The 13102-nt window shown below is 44.0% G+C and overlaps 1 protein-coding gene across 1 annotated transcript in view; it reads left to right on the top strand.

The window, feature by feature from the left end:
* Positions 1-12175, top strand: part of capn10 (calpain 10) — a 47321-nt gene extending 35146 nt beyond the window's left edge. Inside the window, exons 10-13 of the mRNA XM_084312257.1 lie at positions 886-1150; positions 4005-4201; positions 7297-7342; positions 12043-12175. Of these exons, the coding sequence (XP_084168383.1) occupies positions 886-1150; positions 4005-4201; positions 7297-7342; positions 12043-12072 (538 nt within the window). The 3' untranslated portion in view covers positions 12073-12175. The remainder of the gene's footprint in view (positions 1-885; positions 1151-4004; positions 4202-7296; positions 7343-12042) is intronic.
* The last annotated feature ends 927 nt before the right edge of the window (positions 12176-13102 follow it).

Genomic DNA, 13102 nt, shown 5'->3' with positions numbered 1-13102 from the left:
CTAGACAACCTACTTGTTCAGTTATTTGCAATATTGGCTGAAATAGCGACATTCGTTTTTTGACGATGGCGTCATTAATTTGCATATAAATTATACATGGGACACTCTGACCGATTTTTAACATATCCTATCATTTTCTACACACTTTTTCCAATCTAGAAACACTGGTTAACAATATATTTCCAGGGGGTGCATGGTAGTATCCGCTTTCCTACTCAACTAATTGGTAAAAATGTGATTATTTTGTATTGACGGCACATATTTTCATAGGCTACTTACATAGAAACATGTGATCATTCTAGGGATAGTGTTATTGTGATCTTTGACCCTCAAAACATGGGTCTAGACACCGCATTTGTTCAGTTATCTGAAATATTGCCTGAGATATATTAAACTGATCTTTTTGCGCTTTTTTGATAATCGCGTCCTTAATTTGCATATAAATTATACATGGGACACTCTGACAACTTGTTAACATAACCTATCGTTTTTTTCACCTTTTTTCCATTCTAGAAAGTCTGGTTAGAAGTATATTTCCGGGGGGTGCATGATACCCCCCTCTATCTACTACTAGACTATACTGTATTGTACCCATTCTGCAATCTGTTAAATAAAGTTTTCATTCATTCATTCATTCATTCATTCATTCATTCATTCATTCATGTTTCTGCCAGCCAACTGCCCACCATACCCCCACCCCACCCCCCCCCCACCCCCAGAGGTCCACTAATGGAAATAAGCCTTTTGGCTTCATTGTGTTTTTAACCTCAATGATTTTTTTTTTTTAATGTATGTAATGTATGTATATTCCCGCTGGGCCGTTTTTTATATGTATCGTTTATATGAATGATCAAATAATATTCAATCAATCGATCCTCAACCCAGCGCCCTGAAAACACCCGGACCGTCGTTGCCGCCGGCGACGGGCGGAGGAGGAGGAGGAGGAGACTGGGAGAGCAGCTGCTTCCGGGGCGTGTGGGCGGCGGGCTCCAGCGCCGGGGGGAGCCGGAACTTCCCGTCTCACCAGCAGAACCCCTGCTTCCCCGTCACCGTGGGCGACGAGGACCCGCCCGGAGCCAACACCAGGATCACCCTGCACCAGACCCGCCCCGACACGGACCTCCGGCCAATCGGCTTCCACGTCTACAAGGTCAGTCGAGTTAGCCGCCAGGGGGGGGGGGGTTCGTTCGCACAAGGTCCTTGAAGTGCTTAATTAACCCTTTCACTGCCACACGACAGCCGGTTAACCCTTTCCACTGTGACAATACAGAAGGTTAGCCCTTTACTATCGCACACGACCGACGGCGATGCTCCATCATTAGCATCATTAGCTCCGCGGCCCTGGAATTCCTTGAAAACAGCTAAACATTTTAACAAGGTGCTTAAAAAGTCCTTGAGATTCAAATCAACCATTCGCATTGAACGTTTTGTTCATCCATGATCAAATAGTTCTGAATTAAGAAATTGAGTTTTTTTTAATTTAAAGTGTAACTAATTGTCAGACAATTGGTTTTACACCATAAATATTGGATCAAATATTTTTTTCTATAAAGAACTGTATTTAAAAGTGAATTGCATCCTTTTAAATGCCCTTTTAAAATGGAGAATTGTGCTTAGAAAAGTACCGTACTTTTCGCACTATAAGCCGCACCTGACTATAAGCCGCAGCAGCTAAATTGAATGATGTGTACATATATAAGCCGCACTGGACTATAAGCCGCACGTGTTTTAATGTTTAATTACCATATGTAAGGGTTCGTGCACAGAGGGGATTGTCGGGAAAGAGATGGCTGTTTGAGGAAGCTCCCATTTATTAACATTTCAACAAACAAGTTGCATATTTGCATAACAAGTGTTACCATTTAGTGAAATATTTTACTAAAAAAAGCAATATTTAGATTTTTACATTTTCGGTTTTGGTCTACATATAAGCCGCACCGTTATATAAGCCGCAGGGTCGAAAAATGGGGAAAAAAGCCGCGGCTTATAGTCCGAAAAGTACGGTACTCGAAAGTCCTTGAATTTCCTTTTACAATGTCTGTGGGAACCCTGGTTAGCGTAATGTAGATGTGGTGGCCGACGTATTCATAAGATAAGATAAGATATTCCTTTTATTGATCCCCTTTGGGGAAGTTCAGGCATCATAGCAGCACAGGGGAGGGGGAGGGGGATGGGTAGATGAATAGAAGAAAGACATAAATATAGGCAATAAAATTCAATCTGAATATAAAATATGAGAATGACATGGTTTAAACAAAGGTGCAGATGAGGGTCTGTATGCCGGTCATAATATACGTTATAGTTTGTGCAGGTTTTGGTGGTTAAGAGTCAGACATAGTTCTCCAGCTCTGCAGCCATTAGAACTTGAGAAGTGAAAATCTAGGAGAAACTAAACTGCATTTACTGTGACAACATTTTTATCCTGATTCATCTTTATTATGATGCCAGCACAGTCAACAGAGTGCATTCCTGACTTCATACGTGTACTGTACAGTACAGTACAGACAGTCATGACACATCCTTCTGGTCAGGCTTCAAGTTATGAGCTTGTGTTTGAACCAATTGTCGTCATGTGAGAAACTACTGGCAGCTACGGGCGTGGTTCAGGTGTGACGTTTGCTACCTTCTTTTGAATCAAATAATCTTTTGGTATTCGTATTCCTTACAAAGACGGCAAGACTCGCCTACCGACATGCTGACTACATAGCTATGAGCACAAAACAAGAGCAAAACCATGTGAATAATATGGTCAACGGGATTCCAATAGAAGACGGCATATACAAATAATTGTACTTAACAAAAGTGAAGAGAGAGAGAGACACAGTGTAGTGCATTATTTCCACTAAGATGTCTCTGCCTGGCACCTAAATCAAATCAAATCAAATGTATTTGTAAGGCCCGACAACACACGTTAATGTCCCCATGGGGCCGGACACGTCTTCTTTAAGGCCCGACGACACACGTTAATGTCCCCATGGGGCCGGACACGTCTTCTTTAAGGCCCGACAACACACGTTAATGTCCCCATGGGGCCGGACACGTCTTCTTTAAGGCCCGACAACACACGTTAATGTCCCCATGGGGCCGGACACGTCTTCTTTAAGGCCCGACAACAACACACGTTAATGTCCCCATGGGGCCGGACACGTCTTCTTTAAGGCCCGACAACACACGTTAATGTCCCCATGGGGCCGGACACGTCTTCTTTAAGGCCCGACAACACACGTTAATGTCCCCATGGGGCCGGACACGTCTTCTTTAAGGCCCGACAACACACGTTAATGTCCCCATGGGCCGGACATGTCTTCTTTAAGGCCCGACAACACACGTTAATGTCCCCCATGGGGCCGGACACGTCTTCTTTAAGGCCCGACAACACACGTTAATGTCCCCATGGGCCGGACACGTCTTCTTTAAAAACAAGTCAAGAAGAAACATCACAATAAATCAAGAACAAAACAAAAACACCACGAAGTCCAAAACATTTAAAATAAATGAATGCAACACTCCCAGACACATACCCCACGCGAAGGTACGGAAAAACTCACTAAAGCCTAGCAATAGGAAAAAATGCACCACAGGCAATGTGGAGGAGAGAAACCTTTAGAAGGGCCGTTCAAGGGGGGGGATCTCCTTTCTTAGATGTCGGTGATAGTAGTGTTGCAATAAAACAGGCGAGACAGTTGGTAAGCGTGCACACATACGTGTAATGAAACACAGATATTAAGTGCATGCGATAGCAACTGAACATAACACTGAACACTTATCTGTGTCAGATCATCAGACAAAGCAGCCATTGTGTGTGTGTGTGTGTGTGTGTGTGTGTGTGTGTGTGTGTGTGTGTGTGTGTGTGTGTGTGTGTGTGTGTGTGTGTGTGTGTGTGTGTGTGTGTGTGTGTGTGTGTGTGTGTGTGTGTGTGTGTGTGTGTGTGTGTGTGTGTGTGTGTGTGTGTGTGTGTGTGTGTGTGTGTGTGTGTGTGTGTGTGTGTGTGTGTGTGTGTGCAGTTGTCAGGGGGGGTGTCGGAGCTCCTCTCCGTGCCCCAGGACGAGGACCCCGTGGCCAGCTGTGTCCCCCACTGCTACAGCCAGCACGTGAGCCTGGCCTGCGCCCTTCCTCCCGGCTCCTACGTCGTCGTGCCCTCCACCTACCAGCCCGACTGCCCGGGCCAGTTCACCCTCACCGTGGCGCGCAGGATACACAGGTCAGCTGGATTCAGTTCACCCTCACCGACCTGTAGGAGTCGCTGTCCACAACGCCCGATCCCCACCCATCAGTTTCCCACCCCCTAATACGGCCAATGTGTATTAGTACGGACGACCAGCTAAACTGAAAGCAAATGTGGAGCGCTGGGCTCGAACAGGCGAGCCCAGCGTCTCCAGATCTCGTGGCGAGCGCATTGCCCACTACGCCACGTAGCCGCCCGAAAACAGCCCATTTTTTATGTCTATTATGTCTCACTCTTGTCTTTATTATTTTAATACTGTGTATTTTAGGACTGTGTTGTTATTATCTATGACTGTGTGACTGTTACCACCTAGGGCCGCATTTAAAATTTTGTTGTACGATTCTTGTGACAATGACAATAAAGATCATTCATTCATTCATAAATTTTTTTAACCACGGTGCTTAAAAGGTCCTTGAAATTCAAATCAACCATTCGCATTGAACGTTTTGTTCATCCATGATCAAATTTTTCTGAATCAAGAAATTTATTATATTGGGCGGCTGATTGGCGCAGTGGGCAAGGCGCTCACCTCTAACGCAGGAGACGCTGGGTTCGAGCCCAGCTGTCGGCGTTGCTACCGGCTTGGCCAGTCGTCATACTAACACAATTGGCAAGTGTTGGAGGGTGGGAAAGCCGGTGGGTGGGGATTGGACGTTGTGGACAGCGACTCCTACAGGTCGGTTTGGTGACGCCGGTGCGGCGGAAGCAGGAAGTGACGGGGGCAGCGTGAGCCTCCCACGCGTTACTCCTCGCCACTGAGAGTTCGAGCTGCTCCGGTGAAAAGATGCGACAGGCTGCCTCCTTGTGTACCGGAGGGGACACGTGATGCAAGGCTTCTGTCCTCACTACAGCCGACCAGTGGGAGGCATAGTCTAGCAACGTTCAAGACAGGGGAGGGAAGAATTGGATATACGAAATTGGGATGGGAGAAAAATTGAAAATGGGGAGAAAAAGTGGATAAAAAAAAGAAATTTATTATATTGTTTTATTTAAAGTCTAACTAATTGTCGGAAATTGGTTTTAAGCCATAAATATTGGATTTAAAAGTGAATTGTATCCTTTTAAATGCCATTTTAAAATGAAAAACAGTGCTTAGGAAAGTACTTGAAAGTCCTTGAATTTCATTTTGCAATGTCTGTGGGTAAACAAGAATACCTTGAAGACTCTGGCAGGAGCACTCATTCAACGGTACTACGACTATGCTTGCACCTCATGGTACCAAAGCACCTCAAAGGCGCTAAAAACAAGATTACAAACATCTCAAAACAAACTGGTCAGACTACTGCTTGACCTCACTCCTAGAACCCACCTCACCCCTGCCTACTTTGACTACCTAGGATGACGACAGAGTACAGCAACTTGCAATGGGCCATGGTCTACAAGATACACTACACCACTAAGGTACCCATGTACATGTCGAAATACTTCCCAAAGGTCAGTGAATTCCACGACCACAACACCAGAGGGAGCTCCACAAATCACGTTCAACCCAGATTCGGCACAAACAAGGGACTAAACACGTTTCGCAATTATGCCACAAAAATGTGGAACGCCCTACCCACAGCTGTAAAGGAATCTGAATCCCTACCTTCCTTCAAAACCGCTTTCAGAGCACCTACGGGAGACTGCAATTAGAAACTGGCCCCGGTAAATGTCAAAATCCCCCTGCCCAACCCCCTCCAATGTACAGTTTCTTCCCCTTCGGATGTATATATTTTTTTACACAGTTCTGTGTATTTGTATGTTGTGTATGTCATACATGTCCTGATGAATTGAAAATGGAGGACCCTGATGTAAACGAGACGAAGGTCTGGTCTGCATCCTCTTAGCAGTTGTTTGTATTGAGCCGTACTGTATTGTACCCATTCTGCCATGTGTTAATAAAGTTTTCAATCAATCAATCAAACCCTGGGTCAGCTTGATGCCATTACCACCCACCACCTCTCCACGCTGACACCTAGTGGAATAACAGTGTCGTCACGTGGATATACAGTAGTGACACGTTTGATTTGCAATGATAATATTGGAAGTTATTTTGTAATTGAAAGTGTTAACACTATGATCGCCGCGGACGAGTTAAGACCTCATTCCGAGCCATGCTCATTCTGCCGAAGACGCCGTAACTCGTCTTTGATGTCAATATTTCAAAAATCTGTCATCGAAATCATATTTCCTTTCCGGAGCCCTGAGACACAAGTGTGATCTCCTCTCAACTCTCTAGCGGTTCAAGAGCGCCATCTGGTGGCCGATCGGCAGATCGCCAACCGGATATCAACCTTTGAACCGGTAGTGCTCATCCATATGTGGTCCGGCCACTCGCTATAGCTCCCGCGACTCCATCTTGAAACACTGGATAATAGATTGCTCGCCCTAACTCAATAAACAACGTTATTTGGACGTATATACTATTATACAACCTGGAAATGGATTGGGCATTTCTACATCCCATAATAGAAAAAAATCTGTTCCACGCTCATCTGCCAGCGGCGCGAGGAAGCCACGGTAAGATTCAGCGTTATTTTCTAACGTTTTCTATACTAACTGATCTGATGAACATATGACCCACTCTGGATGAATCATCTAACGCTGCCCACGGAATTATAAACGATCCCCCGCCCATCCGGTCAACATCAGATGATGCGTAGAAACTTCTAGAAGTACGTGCAGTTGAAATTTTTTATCTCGCACAGATTCCTACCAAACTGTATTTGATCATCAATATAATGCATTTGGGGCTATAAATCACGTTCTGAAGACAGCTGCAGAAAACGATAAAAACATACTTATACTTTAGACCATATTTTAGTATGAATATGTGAATGAAAAAGTTTAACGTTGCTACACCCTGAACAATACATATAGGACATTGAATGGGCCATAATAATGACAATGTAGCAATAGAATTTAAAAAGTTATAGCCCTGCAAAGAAGGGGAACTTCTCCATAGACAAATAGAGCTGGCGAGGGATGGTAAATTATGAATTTAACCCATGGCGATTAAAGTGTTAATAGTTTGATGTCATTTTGTTCGCAGATGGTTATTGATGCGTTTTTTGTTTTTTATTTTACAGGAAGGTGGTGAAGAGTCAGGAGCGACTGGGCCGAGTCATTCAGGAGGTTAGTTTGATTTGAGCTCAATGACGTGAGACGACAGTGTTTTGCGTAATACAAATTTTTTTGGGGAATTAACTGATATAAAATTAATCAAATCGAATCGTGGTCAAATGAAGAGATTCCATGATGCATTGAATCGTTGCCTGAAGAATCGTAATAGAATTTAATCGTTGTGAGGTCGCATCGTTACACCCCTATTGGTGACGGCACAATTTGATGTGCACAATGAATCCCATCTGGCCAGAGACGTTGTGACCCCCCCCCCCCTCTAAAAGGCAATTTCTCTCACACCGCTTGTCATGAAACTTGGTAGACGCTAGGGTTGGGTACCTTTCACATTTGAATCGATACCGGTACCCAACGGAACCTTTTTTCTGTACTTTAGTTCAAAATTTTTTAATCTACTTACCTCAGTAAAAAAAAATCCAAACTTCTAATAATTTATTATCATATCATAATATATAATATTGCAGCGAGCGTTGTAAAGTGTAACAACACTTGCGACCATTTACGGCTTGCCATTGCCCCGACTGCTTTGTTGTTGAATCAAGTCAAATCCTAGGTAAGCGTGTATTGTGCGCGTGAACGTTGACGTGAACGTGCGGCACACTTCATAGGTTTTGTTTCGCGGTAAACGTAAAAAAACGTAGAACGTAATTTTTTTTTAAATAAATGTAAGTAAAATAAAATATATAAAATAAAATACATTAAAAATTTCTTTTTTAACAGTACCGAAATGTGGCACCGGCGGATCTCACGTGAATCGGTACTCTGTAGTACCCACGTGATTCGGTCGATACCCTTAAAAGTACCTAATTCGGTACCCATCCCTAGTAGACGCACCCTTTTATTCTTGCTCTACCAATTCTTCTCTTGGTCTACCATTGGGAATGTTGTGTCTTTTGCACACCTGCTTTTTCTGGGTGGTGGCTTTACACGGTGCATTGGAGACGAGTCAAAAGATAACAGTCCCACACACTGCCTTCACTTACATTCAACTTTATTATAAATACTACGTTTCGGTCATCCCACCTTTATCAGGTAATTTTTTTAATTCTTTTTAATCTATGATCAAATTGGCTGTAAGTGAAAGAAGTGTGCGGCACTATTCACATTTTCACCATTGAGAATTTAAAAACAAAACAAGATTTGGTCTGGTAGAGCTGACTCTGAGGCTCTGGTAACAAAATTTTATTCATAATAACTTTGAATTGGGTGTATACACAGTATCAGAACTAAGCAAAAACTACGCTTGTCTGAACATTTTATGAGTTATGCAGAGATGTAGTTATCCGAAAAGTAATACGGGACCATCTTTTCCTGCGTATGGAAACTATCATTTCATGAGCACCTACGGGAGGCTGCCATTCGAAACTGGCCCCTGTAAATATCCAAACCCCCAATCCCCTCAAATGTACAGTTTCTTCCCCCTCAAATGTATATACTCTCTTTTAGAAACTCTGTCTCTTAAACATTACTGTATATTTGTATATCTTGTATGTCATAAATGTCTGGATGTTACAGTACTGTTTATCTGTATGTCATGTATGTCATAAATGTCACTATGAATTGAAAATGGGGGAGCCTGGTGTAAACAAGACGAAAGTCTTTCTCTGGTCTGCATCCCCTTAACAATTGTGTGTATTGAGCCGTACTGTATTGTACCCATTCTGCAATCTGTTAATAAAATGTTCAATCAATCAATCAATCAATGGCTGCGTTCATCGTCGTTTCCATGGACACGGTGAATAAACGAGGGCTGTGCTGACGCCATGAAATGTAATTATTTAACTTGTTTTAACTAAAAAAGAGACAGTGGTAGTGGTAGTTCTCCGCCAAAGAACAATAACAAGATACAAGATACTTTAATGCCACACAACTATGGTTGGTGGTAATCGTTTGCGGTACGGCAGGTTATTTAACCATGGGACATCCTCATGGAACATCAAACGCCCCCCCTCCCACCTCCCAATCCCCACAATAAATACATACAGGACAGTCACATAATTATAACAAGTGTCAGTTCAATTCAGTTCTTGTTCACTTCAGTTCAGATGCTTGCCCGTTTGCAGCGAGACGTGTCATCTTCTGTTGCAGAAATCTCCTGTTAAAGGAAAACTCCAACATTTTGGAAAATTAGCTGACCGTCTTCTCCAGAGAGAGACAAGAAGAGAGATACCAGTCTCCTCTCTGTGCGTTCAGTAGAAATCTGGCCGCACGTATAGCCTAGCTTAGCACAATGAATGGAAGCGGACATGACCGGGTAGCCTAGCCATTGTCCAACTAACACCTCTCCCGAAGGCTACCCGGTCATGTCCGCTTCCATTCATTGTGCTAAGCTAGGCTATACGTGCGGCCAGATGGCTTTCTACTGAACGCACACAGAGAGGAGACTGGTATCTCTCTTCTTGTCTCTCTCTCTGGAGAAGACGGTAAGCCAATTTCCCCAAAATGTTGGCGTTTTCCTTAACAATATTTGAGGTTCATTTGGGTCAAATTATCCACAAAAACGCGAGCGTCGTCACTTGTCACTGCCCCACTTGTGTGTTTTTTTTTTATTATTATTGAGTCCACCATCATTAGACTCTCTTTGGCAGTGATTCCGGTCCAGCGCTCTCGTGACTTATTACTCCCAAGTGGGTTTGAATGATCACTATGAAACGGTGTTATACACATGTCATGACATCTGTTTGAAGGAAACGTCATACAAATCTACCCGAGGCACTGAGCGTTGAGCGATCACTATGTCACTACAATATGTCACTACTATAATTGGTGACTCCACACATGTCCTTCATGTGTGTTTTGACCTGCTGCCATCAGGAGAAGCGCTTTAGACAGCCTGCCTGTAAGAGGTTGTTCCAGAGGCCAAGGAATGGTCAGTTTACTAACATGCACCTTTTGACCCCTTCATTTAAAAAAAAAATTTTGTACTGACCGAATCTGTTTATTTATTGGACTTGACAGATCAACAATGTAGGGATCCCGTTCTGGCAGTGTCATGTCTCTTGTGCTTTGGTAGTGTCATGTATGTCTCTTGTCCCCTTTTTTTTGTCTTAGAAGTGTGTAGAAGTGCAGCTGTTTGCCGTATCATGCTCTAAATTTCCCCTTGCGCGATTAATAACGTTAATTAATAACCTGTATTTAATTTAACCATTAATAACCATTTGAGGGGGAAGAAACTGTACATTGGAGGGGATTGGGGGTTTGGATATTTACGCAGGAAAAGATGGTCCTGTATTACTTTTCGGATAACTACATCTCTGCATAACTCATAAAATGTTCAGACAAGCGTAGTTTTTTGCTTAGTTCTGATACTGTGTATACACCCAATTCAAAGTTATTATAAATTACATTTTGTTACCAGAGCCTCAGAGTCAGCTCTACCAGACCAAATCTTGTTTTGTTTTTAAATTCTCAATGGTGAAAAGAGAATAGTCCTGCACACTTCTTTCACTTACAGCCAATTTGATCATAGATTAAAAAAAATAAAAAAAATTACCTGATAAAGGTGGGATGACCACAACACCAGATTACCACCCTCGACTTCCCTCCCGCTAACTCAGCCAAACGAGTTATGACGAGTAAAGCTGCAGGCAATGCTGACTCCGGGAGTCGAGACCGCAGCCTCTTGCATTGGTGACGAGCGCAATCTCCGCTACGCCATCCGACCGCCTCTATCAAACGTATTCTTGGGGTCAAAACCTAATATATATATTTTTTTTAAATGTTCTATTTATTTTTGGGCTTTTCTGTATTTTTCACCCATCCCAATTTAGTCGTTATGCCAATTCCCTTCCTGGTCGTTGCGCGCATTGCCCCACTGTCTGCCTGGGGAGGGTGTAGAACTACCACACGCCTCCTCCGATAAATTTTTTTCACCTGACAGCGAGGATTCTCACTGGGGGAATGTAACGCGTGCGGAGGTCCAGCGCTATTTCCCCCCAGATCCCCTCCCTGCTGAACAGGCGCCCCGACTGACCAGTAGGAACCGCAGTTTACAACGACCAGGACACACACCCCACCGGCTTCCCACCCGCTAACACCGCCAATTGTGTTTAGTAGGGACGACTGACCAAGCCGGAGGTACCGCTGACAGCTGGATTCGATCCCAGAGTCTCTGCGGTGGTAGGCGAGTGCTTAGTCCGCTGCGCTACCCAGCCGCCCTTCAAGACCTAATCGTTGAACATTTCTTTACAGCTCTTCACCCGAGACGGCCTTAAATCTTTAAAAAGAAATGCCAGCAGGGCTGGACCTGATTGATTGATTGATTGATTGATTGATTGATTGAAAACTTTATTAACAGATTGCAGAATGGGTACAATACAGTATGGCTCAATACACACAATTATGCAGACCAGAGAGAGACTTTCGTCTTGTTTACATCAGGGTCCCCCATTTTCAACTCATAATGACATTAATGACATACAGATATACAGTACTGTTACATTTGTGACATACAAGATATGCAAATATACAGTACTGTTGAACAGAGATCCTAACAGAAAATATATACATATGAGGGGGAGGGAACTGTACATTAGGAGGGGGGGGGGTGGGTGGGTGGGAGACGGGGTTTGGACATTTACGAGGGCCAGTTATTATTTTTTTACCTGCAGTAACTCTGTTTTAAACCTAGTTATTCTGGCCTGTAGGTGGCAGTATGGAGTCATCTCCCTCTCTCTCTCTCTCTCTGTCGGCAGGTCTCTCACATCTCGGTGATGCGTAGCTAGGTCTGGGAGCCGCGGCGCTGCTCGGCGGACACGGCGTGACACGGGCTCCCCTCACATCGTCCCCCTGGCCCGCCATGAAAGAGTCCAGAGTCCACCCCCCCGCTCCCCCCCCCCCCCCCCCCCCCCCCCCCCCCCGCGCACCATGGGGGCTGTGCAGCAGCGCGGGCTGCCCTGCGTGCACGTGTGTGTGTTTTCTCTGTTGACACACAGACACACAGACACACACACAGAAACACAGACACACACACACACACACACACACACACACACACACACACACAGAAACACAGACACACACACACACACACACACACACACACACACACACACAGAAACACAGACACACACACACACACACACACACACACACACACACACACACACACAGAAACACAGAAACACACACAGAGAGAAACATAGACACACAGAAACACACACACAGAAACACACACAGAGAGAAACATAGACACACAGAAACACACACACAGAAACACACACACACAGAGAAACATAGACACACAAAAACACACACACAGAAACACAGACACACACACACACACAGAAACACACACACACAGAAACACAGAAACACACACACACACACACAGAGAAACATAGACACACAGAAACACACACACAGAAACACAGACACACACACACAGAGAAACATAGACACACAGAAACACACACAGAAACACACACACAGAAACACAGACACACACACACACACACAGAAACACAGACACACACACACACAGAGAAACATAGACACACAGAAACACACACAGAAACACACACACACAGAAACACACACACAGAGAAACATAGACACACAGAAACACACACACAGAAACACACCACACAGAGAAACATAGACACACAGAAACACACACACAGAAACACACACACACAGAGAAACATAGACACACAGAAACACACACACAGACACAGAAACACAGACACACAGAACACAGAAACACAGAAACACACACACAACAGAGAAACATAGACACACAGAAACACACACACA

The sequence above is a fragment of the Notolepis coatsorum genome (assembly GCF_963971535.1).
Source record: "Notolepis coatsorum genome assembly, chromosome: 4".
NCBI lineage: Eukaryota > Metazoa > Chordata > Actinopteri > Aulopiformes > Paralepididae > Notolepis > Notolepis coatsorum.
Note: the sequence above shows the minus strand (reverse complement) of the source record. Positions and strands in the feature narration are given on the sequence as shown.